Source organism: Aulostomus chinensis, chromosome 4 (genome assembly GCF_037954235.1).
Source record: "Aulostomus chinensis isolate RoL2024-O1b breed Wild chromosome 4, RoL_Achi_v1.0, whole genome shotgun sequence".
Classification (NCBI taxonomy): Eukaryota; Metazoa; Chordata; class Actinopteri; order Syngnathiformes; family Aulostomidae; genus Aulostomus; species Aulostomus chinensis.
In genome coordinates, this window is record NC_141323.1 from 6,750,626 (window position 1) to 6,776,126 (window position 25,501).

Here is a 25,501-nt window from a genome sequence, read left to right on the forward strand (position 1 = left end):
GTTTTCTTAATTGCTGCCTCTGTGGTGTGTCTGCCCCCTTGTGGCCGTCCCCGAGTGTGACTGAGGGAAGTCGAGGTACCGGCTGGAAAAAATCCTCGTTTATTAGCTAATTCAACAACAAAAAGCATCAAAGTGACATTTACAGCTTCCAGTGTATCAGACTCCTGTCGTTTGCTCCCGTCAGCAAACCTGCCATAAATACAAACAAATACTGGTGACATACGTCGGTGAGAACGGTGAAACTGTAGACAAACACGTCAGACTGGGGTGCCAAAGTGATAAATACACACGCATATATAGTTGAAGGTGAAAGTAAATACATATATACTCATATATATATTAACCTCTTAATTGATGTCAAGGCAAATTAGTGTGACTGAACAGGATGAAAGTTCCAACAAAGATGAGTTGTGAGGTTGAGTCAGATGTGACTGGAGTCCTCCGGCATCAGCAGCCGTGAAAAAGAACCAAACAAAAACGAAACTATTCACAGCGTTCATGTCAGGCTGATGGAGGAGCGCCGGGACGCCTCTGCTGGTTCTACTAAACTCCTCCACTGTCACAAAAATGCAAAGTGAGGATGTTTGGAAGTGTTTAATAAATAGTTGCTTCTTGTTCTGTCCGTCAATAATTGGACAAGTAGTCAAACAAGCAGACGCGTTGTAAACAAACCTGATTTAGCTGCTGGAGGAAATCCTTCGCTCGTTTACTGAGCAGGTCCGAGTGTGTGGCTGCAACGCTTCACAGCCTCTGCACACGTGACCCAGCTAACGAGGCTATGAGCCGGACCCCTGGATCTACGGGGTCGCTTCCAGAGATTTGTTTCACTGAATTTGCATCAAATTTGAGAATATTTCTCTACTGACTGAGGGCAGAGAGGCCGGCCGTGTAACTACAGCTTTAATGGCGTTATCTGGTGATGGTGGGTGAATGAGTTTGCTGTCTCATGATTTTGAGATGATGAGCGACTTCACACAACAGGATCGATCTGTTAGCTGGTGTTAATCAACCACATGCTTGTTGCCTCCTGACAACGGTTGTCAAGAAAAGGTCCTCGTGATGTAGACACTCAACCAATACCCTGAACTCATGGCGGTTTAAAATCTATCTCCTCTAATTCTGCACAGACGTGTCAGTGCCGTGTCTGCTAAAGTCCCCGTGACGCCTGGCAGAGGTGGTTTTCCGACCATCGGCCGTCTGGACGCTGCTGCATCTCCGTCAGAATGGTGACGACGTCACGTCTCAACACTGAAGGTCAAAACTACAGAAACAACATGATTGAACTCTCAGTAAAGTTTGAAATGAGAGGTGATGATAACCCCCCCCCCCCCAGTCTTATCAGTGTGTGATATGTACCAATACGCGAGTGTTTGTGTACAAGTACTTTCTTCTGGTGGGTCAAGACTAATCACTTATTACTACTTACTAATCCTCGTCACTCAGGGATTTTTGAAATGTACAGAAAGGTGTCACGTAGGAAGTGCTTCAGATGGGAGGAAGTTCTTAAAGGCACACTAGATTTAAATTTGGAAGGTTTCATTGGTTCTTCACGCCCAGTGGCTTTGACTGGACCCTCATTTTTTTTTCATGTAACAGTAGAAATAAAGACGGGTGACAAATGAAAGAAGAGAAGCTGGAGGCCGGCAGCGTCCCAACAAGACATCCAAGTCGGATCTTCTAACTGAGGAGTCTTGTACTCAACAACTGCAGGAGGCCTTCGTCACCCAGAGGTGCAGCACTGTTCTAGAAGTGTTGGGGAGCTGCAGAAATATCCCAGCATGCATCGTGGTTTGATCGGTGTCCCGCTAACACCTGGCTATGTTTTCAACTAAAACGGGACTCTGCTAATTGATGCCCCAACAGCGTTTACACTCACGAGGCCTCAACTTTCTTCAGGCTTCTTAGAAACATTAAACGTAAAAATATTCATCTTTTTTCCAGTTTTGCTTTGTTTGGTTTTTGATTTCAACGTCGTGAGGAGAGGAATTCTGCCGCTCGGCTCTGTCAGCTCTCGTCTGTCGGTGGTAAATCGTCTTTCATCATTTTCAGTTTGTTTCAGCTTTTAAGGGTTAGTTTTATTTTTCAGCTGCATTTCCAGCAGCTGGCAGCGCTGACATCGCTTTTTCTGAAGGAAATTATTTTTCTCCTTCCTTCTAATGACGTGAATCCTATTGCAAATGCAATATTAGTCATGAGAACAGTGTTTTCATCGAACGGCGCCGTCCTGCTGGACGTGCGTGTGCTCAGCCTTTGATTTGTCACCCGTCCGGACATCCAACATGGCCGACCCTAAACGTTGCGGCTTCCTGCTTCAGTGTTCAATGTGAGAGAGTCTTGTGACGACAGACACCAGGGCCTGACGCACCGCCACCACCGCCATGAAACAGGAAGAAGTGTGTGTCCTGACTGAGCCAGGCTCCTCCCCCTTCTGGTCCCTACAGGTGTGTGTCCTCCTCATCAGGTATATCTTCCTTTAGGAGGTTGTCGATGGGCACGATCCAGCTGTCGTTGAACTCTCCATTCAGCGCCACCTTCTTCTCCTGCATCTCAGGCTGCACCTCCATCACCTCCAGCGTGGGGTTGTCATGGTAACCATTCTCCACCGTGTGCAGCTCCTCAGTCAGGTGTTGCTGTGGAGATTGAGACTTGAGTCAGCGCAGTACCTTCGAAATCAGGACCAGAAGAAGCTGGGACTTGTTGTGATGTCATTGAGTCAGGATGCTTGAGGGCATTGGACCTCACTCAGCGCGGTTCTGGAGTCTCTTACCTGCCTGGATGATTGACAGTTAGAAGAGGTGCACAATTGTACAAATACTTCCAATATTCCTTGATTCATTAAGCGGTGTGATTTTTGAGTCAGCGGGTTTTTTTCAGGTGAGTAGACGATGTCGTCTCGTTTAAATGGCAGCAGGTCACGTTGCGGTTAATTTCGGTGAATTGCGCAGCTTTCGACTGCGGGAAGTCTCACAGTAACTTTGACTACCAGAATCTGTTCAGTCGTTCACTCAGTGTTCTTGAGATATCAGGTCATGTGAGGTGACAGTGACCTTTGACCTCGGACATCTATTCGTTTCATTATTGAGTCCCGGTCGTCAGCCCTCGTGCTAACAAGAACAAGACCAATGGAACACACCTGGTTCTCGCTGTAGGGTTTGCGGTGGTGGGAGGCGCACACGGCGAGGATGACGATCATGATCAGCAGAGCTCCGCAGGACGCCAGGATGGCGATCAGAGTTTTGTTGTCTGTTGGTTTCTTCAAGAGGAAAAGACAGGAAGATGATTTCTCTGTGCTCCTGGAAGCGTTTCCTGTCCGAGGCGTCCGTGGAGGAAGCTTACCTTGGTGATTTCTTCGTAGTACTGAGCTGCCAGGTTCGGCGCCACTGCAACATTCGTTCAGGCTCATGAGTTTGATGGACGCTTATAATCGATTGAATTCTAATGTTCGTGTCAGGCTGCTCTACCTTTGCCGTTTATCTCCACGCTGTCAAACTGGACCCTGCCGTTCAGGTGGCGCCACGTCAGCGTGCAGTTTCCTTCTTTAAGAATTCCAAGAAGCCGCCTGCACACCTCCGCCAGGTCCTTCTCCTCCTCCTTCTGAAGGTGAAACGACAAATTTCTCAACATCTGGATGTGGAATCGCTACATGACGAATGACAGAGGGAGAGTGAGGATGTGTGTGGGAATGAAGGAAACCAGTGAAAGGCAGGAAGAGTTTTCCGCCCTGTGACTGGAATCTTCTCTTTCACGGATCAGGCCTCACTGCTTCCTGAAGGCGTAGACGCTCCGACATCCACCCACCGTTGTGGTCTTAGTCACCGCAGAACCTCTGGTCTCATCAAATGTTTCAAAGAATCCCCAGTGTTTTACCTGTGATTAGTGTGACACCTCAAGGTGACTCTGATCAACAAAGCACCGCTGCTTCTGCAGGATCACAACAATGTGGCTGTGAAGCTTCAGCCAAAAGACTGGAGCTCACGAGGATGTTTGCCACGCATGTTTAGCTTGAAGCTAATAGACAGTTTAGCTGTTGTCCTGGCCATTATCTCGTGGTAATGAGTTCGTTTTCCAGAGCTGGAGGTAACGAGCATACTTCTCTGTGTATGTTCTACCACTCCCCTTCTGTTCACTCTCTTCTATACTTCGTTTTTTCTGGTGTTACTACTGTTTACTTTTCCAGTTAGCTCAAAGTGTATAAAGGTACCAGCACCAATGTGAACATGAAGCTACTTGATTGGCTGCATTGTGACAAAGCTGTAGTCAAACAGGAATGCTACTGGTTAGCGAGGTATGCTAGGTGTAACTGAGGGCGAGGGAAGGAGCGCTGTGGCCTCATGGACCTGAGACCCTGCAGCAGTTGGGTTCATTGTCATTGCTCATAAGGTTTCAGTTTGAAGCGTTGAACAAACGTTTACGAACAAAACTGAACGTAAAAGACAACTCTTACCTCTTGTCCATTGTTCAGAGAATACTGCAAAACAATCAGAGTAAAAATAGTCAGAAACCTTTGAATATCTTTTTCAGATGTTGGAGCTCATTGAGGAAGTCTTACTGAGAACACCCTTGGCTGGGCCGGCGCTGCTGCTGTGATGGTGGTCTGTAGGCCAGTGGTTCCAGGGGGGGTGCTGGCCCCCCCACTCACAGGAGGTCCTGCTGAGGACAGGGTGGAGGAGATCAGGTTGGTCTTAGTGTTCCCAGCTGCTTCTGTCCCCATCGGAGACGTTGGTCGGTGGCTTGTTGCTCTCGCAGTGTCCGTGGTACCTTCAACCAGACAGAGACAGTAAACATATCCGGCCAGTCAGAGACACCTCACCATGTCAGTCCAACGCAGTCTTGAACATTCTAGAATTTAAAGATTAAATGAGCTCAAAAAATAAATCTGAAACCTGACAACTGAAAATCTGTTTTGCTGCATTTACACTGAATTCTAGGAGCTTCTTTAGGAGGGATCCTCCCCCCCTCCTCATCCTGAGGTTTCTCCCATTTTTCCCTGTTCAAGGTTTTCTATGGAGTTTCTCCTCAGTCGATGTGAGGCTCTGAGGGCAGAGGATGTTGTTATGATGCCATGAAGCCTGGAGACAAACTGGAGGTGGAAACAGGCGACAAAGAAAACTGCCTTGCCTTGGCTGAGCCTGACACAATCATTCCAGCAGGGTTGAAATAAATAAATCACAATGATGATGTTGAGGCAGAGGCCCGGCAAAGGACGTTGATACTGACCACATTAATGAAAAGCTGCAAATTCAAATGTTACTCTGCATTAATTTAATGCTTAACAGAACGTTTAAAACCTTAAAAAGCCAATTTCCTCACTTTAAATCCTGTTGCTGGAGAATAATTAGTTAACCTGTAACAAGTGCGTAATAACTGTTAACAAGTGCGTAATAACTGTTAACAAATGTAATAAAGTTAACAGGTGCGTAATAACTTAACAAGTGCGTAATAAAGTTAACAAGTGCGTAATAAAGTTAACAAGTGCGTAATAAAGTTAACAAGTGTGTAATAACTTAACAAGTGCGTAATAAAGTTAACAAGTGCGTAATAAAGTTAACAAGTGCGTAATAACTGTTAACAAGTGTGTAATAAAGTTAACAGGTGCGTAATAACTGTTAACAAGTGCGTAATAATTGTTAACAAGTGCGTAATAAAGTTAACAGGTGCGTAATAACCGTTAACAAGTGCGTAATAAAGTTAACAGGTGTGTAATAACTGTTAACAAGTGCGTTATAAAGTTAACAGGTGCGTAATAACTGTTAACAAGTGCGTAATAACTGTTAACAAGTGCATAATAACCGTTAACAAGTGCGTAATAACTGTTAACAAGTGCGTAATAAAGTTAACAGGTGCGTAATAACTGTTAACAAGTGCGTAATAACTGTTAACAAGTGCGTAATAAAGTTAACAAGTGCATAATAACCGTTAACAAGTGCGTAATAAAGTTAACAGGTGCGTAATAACTGTTAACAAGTGCGTAAAAAAGTTAACAGGTGCATAATAACTGTTAACAAGTGCGTAATAACCGTTAACAAGTGCGTAATAAAGTTAACAGGTGCATAATAACTGTTATAAGTGCGTAATAAAGTTAACAGGTGCGTAATAACTGTTAACAAGTGCGTAATAAAGTTAACAAGTGTGTAATAAAGTTAACAAGTGTGTAATAACCATTAACAAGTGCGTAATAAAGTTAACAAGTGCGTAATAACTGTTAACAAGAGCGTAATAAAGTTAACAAGTGTGTAATAAAGTTAACAAGTGTGTAATAACCGTTAACAAGTGCGTAATAAAGTTAACAAGTGCGTAATAACTGTTAACAAGAGCGTAATAACGTAACATGTGCACAATAAAGTTAACAAGTTCGTAATAACCGTTAACAAGTGCGTAATAACTGTTAACAAGTGCGTAATAACTGTTAACAAGTGCGTAATAAAGTTAACAAGTGCGTAATAACCGTTAACAAGTGCGTAATAACTGTTAACAAGTGCGTAATAAAGTTAACAAGTGCGTAATTAAGTTAACAAGAGCGTAAAACGTAACAAGTGCGTAATAAAGTTAACAAGTGCGTAATAACCGTTAACAAGTGCGTAATAAAGTTAACAAGTGTGTAATAAAGTTAACAAGTGTGTAATAACCGTTAACAAGTGCGTAATAAAGTTAACAAGTGTGTAAAAGTTAACAAGTGTGTAATAACCGTTAACAAGTGCGTAATAAAGTTAACAAGTGCGTAATAACTGTTAAGTGCGTAATAAAGTTAACAAGTGCGTAATAAAGTTAACAAGTGCGTAATAACCGTTAACAAGTGCGTAATTACTATTAACAAGTGCGTAATAAAGTTAACAAGTGCGTAATAACTGTTAACAAGTGCGTAATAAAGTTAACAAGTGCGTAATAAAGTTAACAAGAGCGTAATAACCGTTAACAAGCGCATAATAACTGTTAACAAGTGCGTAATAAAGTTAACAAGTGCGTAATAAAGTTAACAAGTGCGTAATAACTGTTAACAAGTGCGTAATAAAGTTAACAAGTGCGTAATAACCGTTAACAAGTGCGTAATAACTGTTAACATGTGCGTAATAAAGTTAACAAGTGCGTAATAACTGTTAACAAGTGCGTAATAACTGTTAACAAGTGCGTAATAACTGTTAACAAGTGCGTAATAAAGTTAACAAGTGCGTAATAACTGTTAACAAGTGCGTAATAGAGTTAACAAGTGCGTAGTAACTGTTAACAAGTGCGTAGTAACTATTAACAAGTGCGTAATAAAGTTAACAAGTGCGTAGTAACTGTTAACAAGTGCGTAGTAACTGTTAACAAGTGCGTAATAAAGTTAACAAGTGCGTAATAAAGTTAACAAGTGCGTAATAACTGTTAACAAGTGCGTAATAGAGTTAACAAGTGCGTAGTAACTGTTAACAAGTGCGTAATAAAGTTAACAAGTGCGTAATAACTGTTAACAAGTGCGTAATAGAGTTAACAAGTGCGTAGTAACTGTTAACAAGTGCGTAGTAACTATTAACAAGTGCGTAATAAAGTTAACAAGTGCGTAGTAACTGTTAACAAGTGCGTAGTAACTGTTAACTAGTGCGTAATAACTGTTAACAAGTGTGTAATAACTGTTAACAAGTGTGTAATAACTGTTAACAAGTGTGTAATAAAGTTAACAAGTGCATAATAAAGTTAACAAGTGCGTAATAACTGTTAACAAGTGCGTAATAAAGTTAACAAGTGCGTAATAACTGTTAACAAGTGCGTAATAAAGTTAACAAGTGCGTAATAACTGTTAACAAGTGCGTAATAAAGTTAACAAGTGCGTAATAACTGTTAACAAGTGCGTAATAAAGTTCACAAGTGCGTAATAACTGTTAACAAGTGCGTAATAAAGTTCACAAGTGCGTAATTTAGCAAAGCTTTCAGAAGGAAGAAATTTAAGTAAATTTTTGTCCTCTCATCAATTAATATATTATGGTGTTTTTATTATTTCATATCTGATGAATTAATGATATTAAAGCTCTTTGTAACTATTAGTTATTGTTTGATTAACGGTTTTTCCATTTCTACATTTTTGCTGATATCTGTTGAGAGTTACAGGTTCTATCATATCAAATCAATGGATGCAGATGTGAAAATATCAACGTTCATGACAAAGGCAGATTCAGACAGTGGGAGGCGTATCTGGGAGACGTGAGGAGTGTTGATGATACTGGGCTGGTTTCCAGTAGCTTCCAGCACCGAGTATGAGGCTGACATTATCTAACGACGAGTAATTGATTGATCATTTCAACTTTTAACCCTTTAAAAATGAAGAGGAGCTAAGATGCAGTTGCAAGAAATGAAATTAACGTTAACAATTTAGGTTCTGCTCTGATCTTGCTAGCATTTATTGTGGAGTTGGTGTGCTAGCAGGGAATTCCATCACAGTGCTGCTCATGAAGCTCACCTGCCTGGTCCTGGGCTTGGCTGGTCCTGGAGGAGACGGTGGTGTGAGTCAGGGGCAGCTGCTGAGCTGCTGTAGTGTCTGTAGACGTCTTGGTCACGGTGGTTGTCCCCAGGTCTCCAGATGCCTGGGAGTCAGAGGTGCTCCTGGGGGCCGTCTGTGCTGTGGCTGTAGCAGGGGATAACCCTCCAGCTGCTGCAGCTGTGGTTTCAGGTTTGGCGTTGCTGGAGGAAGTAGGAGCAGGAGTAGCGCTGTTCCTCACAGGGGGGAGGGAAGGGGTGCCTAAAGGAAGAGTCAGTGACTTGCCAGCGATGGTGTGTGGCTTTGTAGGGGTGGAGGGTGGGCTGTCTGCTGGCTTGGACGTAGCAGGGACCGGAGTGGTAGTCACAGTGGTTGGCACCTGCGCAGATCCAGTCGTCTGGCTGACCGTTGCTGCTGTTGATGGTGGCGTCGTTGGCAGTGGTGTGGTCGATGGTGGTGTCGTTGGCGGCGGCGTGGTTGATGGTGGCGTCGTTGGCGGTGCTGTGGTTGTTTCTGTTTCTTTGTCTGTGGTGACTTTATTGCCAGTGGTCAACTGAGGCCCTGATGCAGCAGTCGTAGTTGGCGCCACAGACAGATTAGCACCCGCCACAGTTGTGGAAGGATCCTGAGTTCCTTCAGCCGTACCTGAGTTCCTGGTGTGGCAAATGAAGCCTGAGGACAGAAAACAGGATTACAAACCCCCCCAAAATATTTTGTCTCTTTACTTAATCCTGATCCTGTACAGTTTGGCTAATAGCTATGCTTTGTTAACGATGCTAGCGCCCTGTTAATAAGGGATGATATTTAATTTGAAATATGTTACAGTTGTTCTCGTAACCCCATGGGTCCAGAGAAACACCTTCAAATTAAAAACCTGAACATTCTGGGTGTCGTGGAGAATTCTCCTGGTTCTGCCCTCACAGAGATCCTGGTAGTGTCTCTGTTCTTGGTGGTGCTTCTATCAGACCTGGTCCAGTTCTAGTCCAGGACCTAGTGAGGGATTCAGGGGTGTTTCTGTGGACGGGGTCATTGCTGCCATGCTGTTATCAACTGTCTCATCATGGGAATGTTTCCTTTGCTTCATCACTGATGACTCAGACATGGTACCGGTATCAGAGTCACTGGGAGAATATTCCTGGGCTCTCACTGGTCCAGAGAGTCCTGGATCAGGTACACACACCTGATGGTTGCTGAGCTGGCCTGGATTTGTTTGCGCATGAAAAAGCGGTAAATGGTAGTCAGCCCCTCTGTTGTTACCATGGTGACAGAGTTATGGTTTGAGAAAATCACAAATTAATGTTTGCAAGATGCCTGAAAATCTGAGTTATTGGTCATATCTTCCTCCTCATACTGGACAAGGGTCGCGTTGGCTTCTGGTGTTTGGACAACATCACAAATGTAAGGCCACCGCGGGGGGGGGGGGGGGGGGGGTCCAGCTACTCTGGAGTCAGAGCCATCCATCTTCTTCTGCTCCTCTATTTATAGTGATCAGGACAGGATGTCGAACACAATAAACTTGGAAGCACCGCACCCACGACCACGGACATTCTCGAGTGCCCTGTGAACAAAGCTCGCCTGACTCCACAACCAGAAAACAATGGCGTCCGGCTCACCCCCGCAGCCTGACCTCCACCCACCTGCAGCACCCACCAACACACTCGCTGCACTTCTGGTCGTACACATGACCTCCGTCACATTTACTTTTGTCGAGGTTAGTGTCTCCTCCACTCATACAAGGTTGTGTCGTCTGGTCCTGGTACCTGGTGGACTTCACGTCTACCGTTGTGGTCAGTTTTTAACTCCATGACGCAGACAACAGATGAACATGACCTGCCGACATCTCGTCAGACACAAAACACACGGAGTTCATCTTAGCAGCCCGACTGGAACTGGAGGCCAGTGATGATGACGAACATGAACACAAGACTTAAACCTGATTGTGAGAGGATTTTCACTTGAGGACACCAACTTGGCTGAATGCAGGAAGTGACACGTAGATCCGTTTGGTGTCGATGTGAGAGGCAGCACGCCAGCTGCTCGCAGTTCAGTACGTTTTTCAAAACATGACCCAATGATTGCAAACTGTCCAACGCTGAAAGAGTTTGTACAGGATCACTTTATCTGCCCCCCCTTGGTAAAACCCCCCCGACCCCCGCTGACCCCGCTGACCCCAGCTGTCACTGATGCATCTGTTTCTTAGCACGCAACAGCACTGCTGATCCCCCCACTATCAGCACTACTGCTGTTTCTACCTCGTCTACACATTCCTCTCTGTCTCTCTCTCTCTCTCACTCACACACACACACACACACACACACACACACACACACACACACACACACACACACACCTGTAGCCTGTGAACTCTACATGGTTCTGGTTCAGCTCACCATTTGCACTCTAACATTTTAGTTAATAATATTTTATTATTTCATAACAAACTCCAACACTCTTCTTGAGAAACAGAACAGATTTTAGTCTTGAAGTTACTTTCATGAGTGACAGTAAAACAACCCTATGAATGAATGTTATTGAGATAATTGAGGCTGAAGTCATGTCTTATTCCCTCAATAACGTCTCTCACAAAGCAGGAGAAGCAGCAGTTAACCAGTTCCCGTCTCAGTGGTCCTTAAACGCACCATAAACGATTAACCTCAGTCGCATTTACGACCATGTGATGTCTTAAGGTTCAGGGTTTTAGGACTCCTTCCATTGATGATGTGTCACTGTGTAAACAGCCTTTCACCTACAACTAGGATTTGTGTCACATTCATATTTTCCTCTCAAATGTCAGGTCAGGTCACATGAATACTGAGGAGAGAAAATACCGCAATGCCACGAAACCCAACGGCTTCACATGGTCTCAAAAGGACGAGTGCGTCAGGGATGAGGAGTGTTTGTCTCTCGGAGGGACGCGTCCTGCCAGACAAACAGCAGAACGCGTGAGAACCGACTTGGACTTCTTTCCCGCCAGACTCGTCCTTTTTCTCCTCAGCAACAGGAAACAGCTCTGTTGATCTGAGCCTGTGTGTCACGTCCAATTATGTAATCAGTCTTCATCAAATGGACTTGAATTGGACCGCTGACAGCAGAGGTACCACACGTTTGACCCTCCCAGGATTCAATGCCCCTAATCACGTGTTTAAAATGCAGGTTATTTTACATGTTGCTTGATCTAAACTGAGTAAAAGGGGGTGGGGGCAGGATGAGGGAGGGGTCCTCACTTTACAATGTGCCCTCCAGAGAAGGAGGTGAGGAACCGTGAGTGTAAAAACACAAGAGAAGAAAGGACAGACGAGTGAAAGGGAGGAGGGATGGAGGGGGCCGGGAGAAATGAAGAGGGGTTTGAGATGCTGTAAATCCAACAGACAAATGGAAATGACAGACCACACACACACACACACACACACACACACACACACACGTGCGCACACGCACTACACACACGCGCACACGCACGCACACACACACACGCGCACACACACACGCACGCACACACACACACACACACGCACGCACACACACACACACACACACACACACACACACACACACACACACACACACACACACGCTCCACAAACAACAAGCTCCTGGTCCTTGGAAACCAGGCTGGTATGTGTGTATATATACAAGTTGTGGGGTGCACTGATGTTAAAGTTCAATGTTAGACCCCCATCACACACACACACACACACACACACACACACACACACACACACACACACACACACACACACACACACTCACACACACACACACACTCACACACACACACACACACTCACACACACACACACACACAAACGCGAGAGGAGAGGTGAGACGCTCACTCTCAGAAACAACAGGACTTTTATGGAACTGTTTTAATTGTCTTCTGGTCAACATGTCAGCCGACGTTCCTTCTCTCCTATCTGCCGATACGTCGCTACCATCAGAAAATATTACCAGCTTTATCATGCGCCTCTAAGAGATGCCGTTCCCATGAGGAGGTCCTCTTGTGTTGTTTTTAATTTGGTGTGTGTGTGTGTGTGTATGTGGGGGGGGGGGGCGCTTTATCCCACATACAAACACCAGCACACACACCTCTGATGGAGCAACAACCATTTTATATTTTCCTTAAGTCTGAGAAGTGAGGGGAGTTGAGGAAATGTGATGAGGCAGATGAAAAGCGTGCTGAGATAGAGAGCGAGTGCACGTGAGGAGGAGGAGGAGGAGACGAAGGGATGTGAGGAATGAGGAGGCGCTGGCCGGGGCGGCCGGACGGTACCAGCCTCGGGCCTGATTAATGGACACCTGGCTGTAGAGTGTGGCATGCGAGGGAGAGGGAGTGCGGGGTTAGAGCAGGGGTGAAGGCAGCGGGACAGTGATGAAACGCTCCCCTCTGCAGCAAGATGGTTCCTCCCTCAAGGAAACCTGCACACTTCTGGACATCTGGACTGTACCAACTCTCCTGGGGAGCAGCCCAGAGTTGCTTTCAACATGGAACAACAAATAATAAATTATCTTACTGCTGCTCGTAGTTTTCCTGAGTAAAAATGGTCATAATTAAAACTATAGTTCATCCAAAAAGAGGATTTGTCCTTCAAGTACTCACTCATGTGAGTCTTGAGCTCACAAAGATGTCTTTCCCCTCCTGCATTACTTCTGTGTGAATGCTGTAAGAGTCAGCCACATGTGTTTAGCTTGAAGCTAACGGAGACTGCAACAGCAAACCTGACGTTTGATTTATGTGTTTGTGGATTACTGATCCAACGTCTGGATGATGACCACGAGGGTTCGTAAACAGACGTTTTTGGACGGTTTAGCTGCTGTTAGCCGTCAGTCTCCATGAGCTTGAAGGTAAATACACGTGTCTGGTTCATTCTACATTCTTGTGTCACAAAAAAGAACCAATTTAAAATGGAGCTATTGGATCCACTAGCCAGTATCAATGATGTTCAGCCAGAACTTTCTGTAAGAAGTAGAACTTGGATTGAAGTAAATATCTTTAGATTCTGCTTTTTTCCTTCATCCAAGCTTCTCACATGACATTTCTGCTACATTGTTGGAGCATAAGTTTCATTTTCGTTTTCTGCCTCGCTCCCTGCATGCCGCCACATGATTCGTTTTCCCCGAGTGAGCGCGGGTGGCTCAGAGCCATCTTCTGCCGCCACGCCCTCCTTGGGAACCGGGATGTTGATAAAGTTTTTTCCCATCTATTGTTCTCACTTCTCTCCCATGTGCAGCAGCCAGCGCCGACACCAGACGAATGTGGCCAGCAAGCAGCGGCTCCCCCGGCGAGCCGTGGGTGTCCGGACAGGCCCGGAACCCCGACTGCCTGCTATCTTGTAGGAAACGGACAGGTCATGAACCACCAAAGGCAGGAGAAAGATGGCGTGTGTGGGGTGAGGAAGCTCTGGACAAGACTGATAACTGATGATAACGCCTCTTCCTATCGTCCACGTTTGATTGAAGCGCCAGATTCTGAGCTTGAAGTAAAGTTTGAGCCTTTCAGTTCAAGTTGTCTTCAATAGACGAAGTCTCAGCAGCTGCCGCGCCCCGTTAGGACCTCCTGCTTCCAGGTCGGACTAATATAGAGACACATGATGTTCAACGTTCATGGCGTGGCTCAGAGGTAGAGTGGCCGTCTAGTCACCGAGAGGTCGCTGGTTCGATCCCCACTTCCTTCAGTGACCATGTCCAAGTGTCCTTGAGCAAGACACTGAACCCCTAACTGCTGGATAAGCAGTATAGAAGATGATGGTTGATGTTCAAATCACAACAGTGGCAGTGGACATGTGACTGCAGTTGAACTCAGGTGTAGCTGATCTACTTAGTTCTAGTCCTGTTGAGCCAAGCTGGATCAGCCAGATGGAGCACAATGGAATGATCAACGCCACCTGTGATTGGCCCTCGGTCACATGGTCCAATGTTGCGTTTCCTGCTGTTTGGCGCACTGATCTCGACTCTTCTGCCTCAGAATATGAAGACGTAGTGATGCATGTAAGGCTTCAAATTGGAATCACCAGGTTCCAGCTTCTATCTCAACAAATTTCACCTGCAGTGGTAGTAGTACTAGTAGTAGTAGTACTAGTAGTACGAGTATTATAATGTTGGCTTGCTTGACTGGTTTGAGAGGTACTCAACTTCTGTTGTACCATCACAGAGTAAAAACTTTCCACATAGATCTGAGAGTTCCTCAGCTTGGAAGCAAATATCTGCAGAAGTTGTTACTGCACCTTCCTTTGTTTTCAAGACTGCAACCCACAAACAGAACCAAACAAAATCAGCACGTAGAACCAGAAGAAGAACCAAGAACCATGCACCTGACGGAATCTGTTGCTGCTGATAAGGAAACAGAATTTTAAATCTGGGAAGTCTGGAACACAACAGCTTCAGGTTGCATGAAAGATGACGACAGAAGTGGTTGATTGGCAGGCTGATATTTAGATTTAGCTCAGAGCTGCAATGTAGCCAACAACAGCTGGAATACTACAAATACTGCAAAGGTCTGCACAAACCAGAGAGCTAGAATATCCTGAAGAATGAAAGTAGCGTTGAGCTGAGTTTATTACGTTGAAACAACTCATGGAAAAGTGGAAGGAGCAGCTCCAGGGACTGAGAGGAACAACGTGCTTCCTCTTCGCTGAAGCAGCTCGGCTCCGACTTTCCTTTGAAAAACAAACAAAAAAAGCAAAGCTTTTTCAGTCACTAATAATGACAGGAGAAGAAGAAGGTGGACCTGATGAAGCTCTCCTCCAGGGAAAAATACTATTTGCTTCACTGCAGAGGCTCAAACGCCAACACAACTGAATTCTAAACTGCATGAAAAGCACACACACACACACACACACACTGAGGCGACATGCTGCAACCCTGCGGGTGATAACGTGTGAACACGCAAACACAGATGCATGTTCACACGCTGACTGTCCGTCCTCGAGCTTAAGATTGAGTTTTAGGACTGATTCTCCCCAAGTGCACACACACACACACACACACACACGTTCACACACACACACGTTCAAACACACAAACTCTCTCTCTCCCTCGACTGAATGAGTGAGTGGTGGTGAGACAGCGGCAGGTGCATAATTAAAGAAAACACTTTCCTCGCCTCTCAGCCAGGGAGGGAGGTCACGGGTGCACCGCATTATACAAGCTCCTTTCTGTCTGGATGCAGAGCTTTGGAGGACCCTGTGTGTGTGTGTGTGTGTGTGTGTGTGTGTGTGTGTGTGTGTGTGTGTGTGTGTGTGTGTGCGCGCGTGTGTGTGTGTGTGTGTGTGTGTGTGTGTGTGTGTGTGCGCGTGTGTGTGTGTGTATGTGTGTGTGGTGAAGAGGCAGCAGGAGGTGGGGGGGCCGGGAGCCTGATGGGGGTGGAAGAGGCAGATGTTTCAGCTCCACTGTGCCACTGGCTGGGATTACAGCCACGTTCGGGCTTCATTAGAAACGTCTTCCACCTCAAACAGGAAGTGACAAGTGATCTAAGGCGTCCTAAATGAACAGAAAAGCCTTGAACATCCAGACGTTCTATGTTCCTTCTGCTTTAGAACCTGCACTAATGTAGCAGGCTGCATGTCTCACTGCTCCTCTGTGTCTGCAGTGACGCTCTGGCGTTTCACCCTCCCGTCACTCCTCAACTGACACTGACAACAACCAACTGCACTCAGATGATGAAACCTTCACGTCAGGAGGAAAACCTCAGCGGGTCAGCGAAGTACCTCGTCGATGCCTTAGTTGAAGTACAAAATGGCTGATTAAACCTTTAATGGGGAGTTCTGGTTCTTAAAAATGGTCTTTATGTTTCTCTTAATTATCCTCTTGAATTTACGAAGGAAGAGTTTCTCCAACAACAAGGTTGCCGTCGCCATCACGCTAACTTTGATAGCAGTCAGCTGACACCCCCAGAGAAAATGACACGTCAGCTCGTTGTGACATAGCAAACAGGCTTTATTTCACGTTCGCTGTAGCCCCTCGATGGAGGGATAGCGTCGGCCTCCAGACCTCCGACCGGCCGACATCCACCTGTTTACGACACTCCTGCAATCGCAACCTCTCACTGCAGCAGCCTCACTCGCACCGGGCCGGCGAGGGTTTGATGCCAGTGAACGGCAGATGAGCGAGAGGAAGGTCTCAGAACGATGTGGAAGAAATCCTAAGGATATTTCTGAAAATGAAACCTGGGAGGATTCTTCTGAGCTTAGCCTTGTGTGTCTAAGAATCTGGTTCCAGACTTACAATCAAGACATTGAAAACACACACACACACACACACACAAACACAGATTTGAAATCCGTATCATAAGTAAATGTTGTAGTTCTTTGACTTTTCTACTTGACAGAAACAGTTTCAGTGAAACCCACAGATGAATTATTGATGCCAGTTATTAGGGTTTTAAAAGTTCATCTGCAGCTTCAGAACGTGTGAGAATCTGCAGCATTTGAGTTTCACTGGCAACAAAACTTACAAGTGTGTATCCTCTGCTTTTGCAACACGCACACACACAGAGTTAAAATCAAATCACTTGAACTGAAAACAACTTTACTTTTAAAGTTTAGTTTCCTACAGAGTCAAAAACTAAACTCTCGAATCTCTCGCCAACAAAATGACCTCCATGTGAAAGCAGTGGCGAGCGAGGGAGCGTGGAGCGGCGCATGTTTACTTCAGTGCTCATCCATACTTGGTACACAACTCTGAAGTTTCCTCTACTTCATAAACTCCTTTTACTCCTGCTACATTTACTTTGATAGTACTTCTATAGTACTTCGACTGTACGACGTAGGAGAACTTCTTGCAGTGTGTGCGACCTGGAAGCACCTGTTGCTGCGTCCCCTGCTGATGCTCTCTCTCTCTTTAGGTCTGATTTCTCTTCTTTGAGCGTCCGTGATGCTGCAGCCTCTTCCTACACGCGTCACCACCATGTTTACTGACCACAGAACCAAACCCCGGGGGTCACGGCAGGCAGCCCTCGGAGGTGGATCAGAGGAATGAGGAGTACTCACACAGTGAAAGTAGGATCCTGGTTGTCGCTCTCATCCTGTTGCTGCTGGTTTCCTCTCCCAGATGTCTTTGTCATTCATGCAGCAACGATGCAGCAACGGTGGAGATGTGGATGATAAAGTCTGGCCGATGACTGCCGCTGTCCTGTCACGCCTTTCTCCCTGAGTTTGTATCAAGTCAATGATCTCGCCTGGCCTATTGTAGTTTCTCTTCTTTTTTCCTTTAAACTGAAAAGCAAGAATGCTTTTGTTGGTGCCTGCTGCTTGGCTCTCACCCCTCTGTGCAGAGTTGGGGATTTGGGGAAAGAGTTTTTCTGTCGTCTCCTTGGCTGCACAGTTGTTACCCAGCCTCTCTCCCTCCCTCTCTCCCTCCCTCTCTCTCTCTCTCTCTCTCTCTCCCTCCCTCCCTCTCTCTCTCTCCCTCTCTCTATCAGCCTGTGAGGAAGACCAGGAGCACTGCCCACTCCACCCTGAACTGTGCCTGCCTCACTTATCAGAGAACCCAGGGGCAGATCCAGTGCAGTCCAATCCCAGAGCTGTGGACTCACAGCCGCCGGGACATTTTGAATAACAAAGGAAGCTGTGAGACAATGTGTTCCCCTGGTTTTGATTCAATCCAAAAATGGTGCATGACTCAAGGACGCGGGGTGAGGTCGCATCGGCACCAGTGTTTGATCATGGGAAAGGCCCGTGTCACCTCCTGACATGTGGACATGTCGCAGTGGGATGCAGCTGCTGGGTGTCCTCCCCAGTGAGACAGCTGAAGGACAGGACATCTTAAAGGAGTCACCAATAATATCTTTTTTGTCAAAAAGTCTTTAAAAAAATGAGTCGTCCTCAGAGATTTTAGAAGGAATACATGAAAGTATGACAATAGCTTTGCTCGTAAAGTATCATGAGGAGAGGTCAGCATTTAGAGGAGGCGTGTCCTCTCAGCCATCAACGGTCAGGTGGAACCGTGAGAGTCTGAGTCTGAGTTTGAGTTTGAGGGTGAGGGTCCTGGGTCCAGGTTCCGCTTGTCCCTTTATGAGTCCTGATACTTGTTCTAACATGTGACAGCAGTGATAGTGATTCTGCATCATCATCATCATCATCATCATCATCATCATCATCATCATCATATCACAGATCCTGAAACGTGACCACTAGCAATAACTTTGGCTCTCTTTATAGTTCTGGTGTGACTGAAGGGTCATGTGACCTGATCAGTAGAATGATAAAGGGCTAAAATGTTTGTAGACATCAAACAAAAATCTGAAAACCAAAATTACATTGTTGATTTGATGGCACGAACATGGAGAGCGCACGTGTCATTGCGCCGTATCAGAAAATAAGAACACTCAATTCCAAGTCATGAGACAGACACCATGAATATGGCTGAGCGGAAGTTAGCTCGTATTAGCTATCAAAGCTAAACTGTTCAGACAACAAAAGCAGGTCGTGCCCAGGATGCTGGTAAGCTTAGCCCAATGGCTGGTAGTGGGTGGGAAGTGTTAGCATCAGCTAGCTCAGGTCCAGCGTGGTTAGCTTAGCCCAATTGCTGGTAGTGGGTGAAAGTATTAGCGTCAGCTAGCTCAGGTCCAGGCTGGTTAGCTTAGCCCAATGGCTGGTAGTGGGTGGGATGTGTTAGTGTCAGCTAGCTCAGGTCCAGGCTGGTTAGCTTAGCCCAATGGCTGGTAGTGGGTGGGATGTGTTAGTGTCAGCTAGCTCAGGTCCAGGATGGTTAGCTTAGCCCAATGGCTAGTAGTGGGTGAAAGTATTAGCGTCAGCTAGCTCAGGTCCAGGCTGGTGAGCTTAGCCCAATGGCTGGTAGTGGGTGGAAGTGTTAGCATGAGCTAGCTCAGGTCCAGGCTGGTGAGCTTAGCCCAATGGCTGGTAGTGGGTGGGAAGTGTTAGCATGAGCTAGCTCAGGTCCAGGCTGGTTAGCTTAGCCCAATGGCTGGTAGTGGGTGGGAAATGTTAGCATCAGCTAGCTCAGGTCCAGGCTGGTTAGCTTAGCCCAATGGCTGGTTGTGGGTGAAAGTATTAGCGTCAGCTAGCTCAGGTCCAGGCTGGTTAGCTTAGCCCAATGGCTGGTAGTGGGTGGGAAGTGTTAGCATCAGCTAGCTCAGGTCCAGTGTGGTTAGCTTAGCCCAATTGCTGGTAGTGGGTGAAAGTATTGGCGTCAGCTAGCTCAGGTCCAGGCTGGTTAGCTAAGCCCAATGGCTGGTAGTGGGTGGGATGTGTTAGTGTCAGCTAGCTCAGGTCCAGGCTGGTTAGCTTAGCCCAATGGCTAGTAGTGGGTGAAAGTATTAGCGTCAGCTAGCTCAGGTCCAGGCTGGTTAGCTTAGCCCAATGGCTGGTAGTGGGTGGAAGTGTTAGCATGAGCTAGCTCAGGTCCAGGCTGGTGAGCTTAGCCCAATGGCTGGTAGTGGGTGGGAAGTGTTAGCATCAGCTAGCTCAGGTCCAGGCTGGTTAGCTTAGCCCAATGGCTGGTAGTGGGTGGGAAGTGTTAGCATCAGCTAGCTCAGGTCCAGGCTGGTTAGCTTAGCCCAATGGCTGGTAGTGGGTGGAAGTGTTAGCATCAGCTAGCTCAGGTCCAGGATGCTCGTTAGCTTAGCCCAATGGCTGGTAGTGGGTGGAAGTGTTAGCATCAGCTAGCTCAGGTCCAGGATGCTGGTGTGTCCAGCAGGAATCCTCCTCCTCATCATCAGTAGCAGCAGTTGCTCTTCTAGTCCTCAACAAACCTTTGATTCTGTTGACCCAAGTTCCAATGGAGCTTTGGAGGTGCTGCGTCAAATCACTGCGCCCAGTCAGGGAAGTAGTTCCAGTTCCACTGTTTCCTCATTTTAATGATTTCATATCAAATGTTATATACACCCCCCATCATCTTCATGCAGGTGAAGGTGTGTTATTCTCACGCAGTTTTCATAAACTTTGCCTGTCATTTATTGTTACTACTTTACTCGTTCCTCTTTGTTTCAACAAAGTCTGATTTCCTCCTGTCCTACTGGACTGCCATGTGAAAATAAACCATTAATAAATAAAATAATCATTAGATAGACGGATAGAACAAAAACACGACTCATATTGATTCTGTTGGCTGCGCCGGCCCCTGAGTTTCCTCTGGAGGAGGAGAGAAGTCCAACCCGCCTGATGCTGGGTTTGACTTTTGGATTGCACTTGTTGCTGGACTGTTGCTCTGCAGGAGCCACACAGTTGACCTGTAGCCATGACAACAGATATTCACCAGGAATTAGTTTCAGGATGCTTTTACTACGCCTCCATTCATGTCGCTCCAAATCTCTCTTTGACTGACTGGCAACAACTGGATTTAGTCCAGATCTTTCTCTGAATGCAGAACGCTTCAACAAGGCAAACACACATCTATGGCCCATTGTGCTTGAGGGACATGTTCCTCCAGCATGTCGATGGGAAGTCTGAGGGAAAATGAAGCCGATAAGATCAGGGGTGTGGAGGTTTTCCTGGGTGTTCCCTGCTACTGGAACAGTTCGGATGTTTAGTAGAAAAGCTTGAGCGATGGAGCTTCAAAGACTTCAGCTCAACAACAGTCAGACACGCAGTTCCACTGAGTGACCTCGGGAGTGGCGTGGAGATGTCTGACTCAGGGCTGGTCAGCTGATTGTTCATTTGTATGTTGAAGGTGTGTGCGTGCGTGTGTGTGTGTGTGTGTGTGTGTGTGTGTGTGTGTGTGTGTGTGTGTGTGTGTGTGTGTGTGTGTGTGTGTGTGTGTGTGTGTCTGAGACATGCTGACATGTATCCGATCACTGATAGGGCTGCTGTAGCTCCAGGACGCTCCCTAACCTCCCCAGTGGTGTAATTAACGAGTGTCACCACTGGCTGTGTTACACGGTGATTCTATCAGAGTTCCGCAGAGATGTTCTCGCGGAGGCTGCAGCTGTTATTGGACACAGAACCAAACCCAACAATAGATAGGAGCCAGACATCTGTGTAGTTCAACGGCAAGGAATGATGCAACGTGACGTGGTTCCCTGCACTAACAAAGCTAATGGCTCAGCATTGCTAATGATCTTGCCCCAGTCAGCTAGCAGTGACTTTGGCAACGAGTGGGCCTGAAGTTCTCAGGAAACGGGGGGGGGGGGGGGGGGGGGTTGGTCTCTGCTGTGAGGCAAAGCATTGTGGCTCAGACCAACCTGGTGGACATCAAGTAGATCCAGAGAATGACTGCTGCTTCATTTTCCTAGTCAGCTTCCTTCCTTTCCATGTCATCCTTTGACCCAAATAATGAAGATTTCCGTCCATCCGTCCATTTTCTACGCCATTCATCTGTTAAGGAGGGGGCGAGAGGTGGGGTTCACTCTGGACGGCTCACCAGTCCATGACAGGGCCAACACATAGAGACAGACAACCATTGGCTCTCCCAGCCACGCCTACGGTCAATTTAGAGTCTGGATTAACCTGGTCCCTCTTGATGTCTTTGGACTGTGGACTAAGCTGGAGTACCAGAGAGAACCCAGCAGGAACAGGGAGAACATGGAGACTCACCCAGAAAGACCCCGTGCTGCAGCCGGGGCTCCACCCACAACCTTCTTGCTGGGGGCCACAGGGAGGACCACTGCTCCACTGGGCCACCTCGAAATGTGAAACCCGGAGACTGAAATGAAGTAATGAGGAGTAAATGTATGTTTAGGAGGATTCATGTCCTTCCCTTGAACCCGTTCAAGAAACAAGGCTCATAGAAGCAGAACCCACACCTCCACTGGAACACACACTGGAGGTAGAGATGCAATAAATGATCTAGAATCTGACAGGAAAATGCTCCGAGCTGCGGGAGGATGAAGATCTTATCTGCCTGTGACTGTTAGCATTTCAGAACGGCCGGAGGAGTGAACGGGGGGGGGGGGGGGGGGCTGCTGCGGCGGTGATGGTGCTGTGTTTGTGTTGGGGGGGTGTGAAAGAAGACCCAGAAGGTGCCATGAAGGTTGCTGGAGGGGAGTGGGGGGGTATGAGGAAGAATGTACTCCCACATTCCTGGCATGCTTGCATCATTGTGGCAGGCTAATGAAGCGCGGGGGGCGTGTGTGTGTGGGGGGGGGGGGGGAGTGCTGCTGCGGGCCGAGCAAGTGGACAAAACCAGCGAGCTGAGTGCTGGCCAGCGTGGAGCAGCTGAGCTCACGGCTGAGGAATTCCAAACGCCGGACATGAGAAGGCATGGCCCGGTGCCAGCAGTTTTCAAAACACACACACACACACACACACACACACACTGCTGACCTGGTGTGAAAAGACAGGCATCAGCCAGTTCTGACACCCACTGCTGATAGGACACACACACACACACACACACACACACACACACACACACACACACACACACACACACACACACACACACACACACACACACACACCCCACGTTTGATATTAATCTGATGAGGATAATCTGGAGGTTTGAATCATGGTAGTGACACACAATGGCTGGAGCTGAATCCTTCGATGGGGGGTCCTGGAACCCACCTGACTCTGTTGGCATGGTAACAGCCATAAATGTCCCGCCACGTTGCCAAAAGCACCCATTTTGTCCCCAGAACCACGGCTTGTAAACGTCCCAACATCTTGCTTCTGACTCTGAAGACCAGCTGGTGCGCCTGGTTTGCACCAACCTGCTGGTTAAAAACATGAAATACGAATTCCAGTAATTTTGAAATCAAAAGTTTGGGCGCTGCCTTGACTGAGTGGCAGGTTTGTCCACCTTCTGCTGTCTGTGAAGCTGGAAACACTCTCCAACATGAGGGGAGTGATCAGGGATGATAAGAGGTGTCCCCGGGAGCGGGAGCCAGCCGTCAAGCAGGGGCTCACTGGCTGCTCACGGTTCCCTCTGGTTTCATCGGCAGCACCACCTGTTCTTTATCAAGCCAGTTTAGCAGCTTTTGCATCCTTTATTCTCTGCTGACTTCAGATTGAACTGAATGATCAAGACTGCCTCGACTGTGGTTTCATCACTAAAAACAGACCAGTTGGTGCAGAATCTGCAGGCAAAGGCAAGGACTTGGAGTCAGAAGGGTTCTGGTTTCCATTTGTAGATGATGGCTGTGGAAACCACTGAGCAGCCTCCTGGGAGCTAAAGTTAACATCAAGAAGAACATCCTTCCTCCTTGTGACAAGCAGAGCAGTGGAAGAGAAACAACCGTGGTCCCGTCCAGGAAGGCGTGTGACACATCCTTCCCTCCATCTGTCATGTTTGGGGGCTTCTGATCTGCTGATGCAGGCTGATCCTGGATGGCAGGAGGGTGAAAAGCTGCCCTGGTAGCCTGAGAGCTAACATGACACCAGCCAAAGGAACCAGGATCCCCAGTGAGTGTAAACACAACTCCCAGCCACCACTTTCACATGTGAAGCTCACAAAGACCAGCGAGAAAACATGGAACATGGAGAGGATGCTCCTGCATCGCGAGTATTTGATGGATTGTGGTGAAAGTCTCTACATTTGTGAGTTTATTTGCCTTTGACGAACTGTTAAATTGTTGTTTATGCTACTGCATCACTTCTCAGTGACACCAGAATGCAGAAGGAGCCAGCTACGTATATTTAGCTCGAAGCTAATGGAGACTGACCGCTAACAACAGGAAAGAAAAACGACCCTGCGATCTCATGGAAAACTCCAGAAATCTCTGCTTGCTTGAGTCTCCACGAGCGTTTTAACTGACATTCCTTGGATTTGTTTTGCTGCACAGAATGATCCATCAGTACAACGTGTGTGTGTGTGTGTGGGGGGGGGGGGGGCATGACATGAGAGCACTGGAGTAATGATAGGACACAGAACACTCCACACCTCCTTATCAGAAGCCTGGTACCAAGTGGAGCAGTGTGTGTGTGTGTGTGTGTGTGTGTGTGTGTGTGTGTGTGTGTGTGTGTGTGTACAGTAGTTTATTAGAGATGGTTTGTGTAATACAGGACAAAGGCCATGGTCACAATTGGTAAAAAGATCATCTTTGAGGCAGTGGTGGAAATTAATTTGTTAATTCAGATTAATTGAGGTGAGATTGGGATTATCCATCCATCCATCCATCCATCCATCAATCCATCCATCAATCCATCCATCAATCCATCAATCCATCCATCAATCCATCCATCCATCAATCCATCCATCAATCCATCCATCAATCCATCATCCCTCCATCCATCCATCCATCCATCCATCCTTCCATCATCCCTCCATCCATCCATCCTTCCATCCATCATCCCTCCATCCATCCATCCTTCCATCCATCATCCCTCCATCCATCCATCCATCCTTCCATCATCCCTCCATCCATCCATCCATCCTTCCATCCATCATCCCTCCATCCATCCATCCTTCCATCCATCATCCCTCCATCCATCCATCCATCCTTCCATCCATCATCCCTCCATCCATCCTTCCATTCATCATCCCTCCATCCATCCATCCATCCTTCCATCCATCATCCCTCCATCCATCCATCCATCCATCATCCCCCCATCCATCATCCCTCCATCCATCCTTCCATCCATCATCCCCCATCCATCATCCCTCCATCCATCCATCCATCCATCATCCCTCCATCCATCCTTCCATCCATCATCCCTCCATCCATCCATCCATCCATCATCCCTCCATCCATCCTTCCATCCATCATCCACCATCCATCCCTCCATGTTCCCCCTCTTCTCCTGTTCAGGGTGGTGGGGGTGGAGCCTATCCCAGCAGCCTTCCCCCTGGACAGGTCACCAGTCCATGACAGGGCCAACACATAGAGACAGACAACCATTGGCTCTCCCAGCCACGCCTACGGTCAATTTAGAGTCTGGATTAACCTGGTCCCTCTTGATGTCTTTGGACTGTGGAGGAAGCTGGAGTACCAGAGAGAACCCAGCAGGAACAGGGAGAACATGGAGACTCACCCAGAAAGACCCCGTGCTGCAGCCGGGGCTCCACCCACAACCTTCTTGCTGGGGGCCACAGTGAGGACCACTGTTCCTACGGGCCACCCTGAGATTGGGATTATAGGTAGGTCATATATGGGGCACGTCCTCGGCACAGCAGGGCGTTTTTTTATCTACCACCTAACAAGACCAACCAGCATCATAG

At 47.1% G+C, this 25,501-nt stretch overlaps 1 protein-coding gene across 1 annotated transcript; it reads right to left on the minus strand.

The window, feature by feature from the left end:
* Positions 1-59: 59 nt before the first annotated feature.
* On the minus strand, positions 60-17,779 carry podxl (podocalyxin-like). The gene is made up of 8 exons (XM_086201306.1): positions 17,434-17,779; positions 8,432-9,121; positions 4,550-4,758; positions 4,445-4,468; positions 3,462-3,594; positions 3,337-3,380; positions 3,134-3,253; positions 60-2,630 (listed from the first exon to the last, which is right to left on the minus strand). The coding sequence occupies exons 1-8, from the start codon at positions 17,465-17,467 to the stop codon at positions 2,436-2,438; spliced, it is 1,449 nt and encodes a 482-aa protein (XP_086057432.1). The 5' UTR covers positions 17,468-17,779; the 3' UTR covers positions 60-2,435.
* Between the last annotated feature and the right edge of the window lie 7,722 nt (positions 17,780-25,501).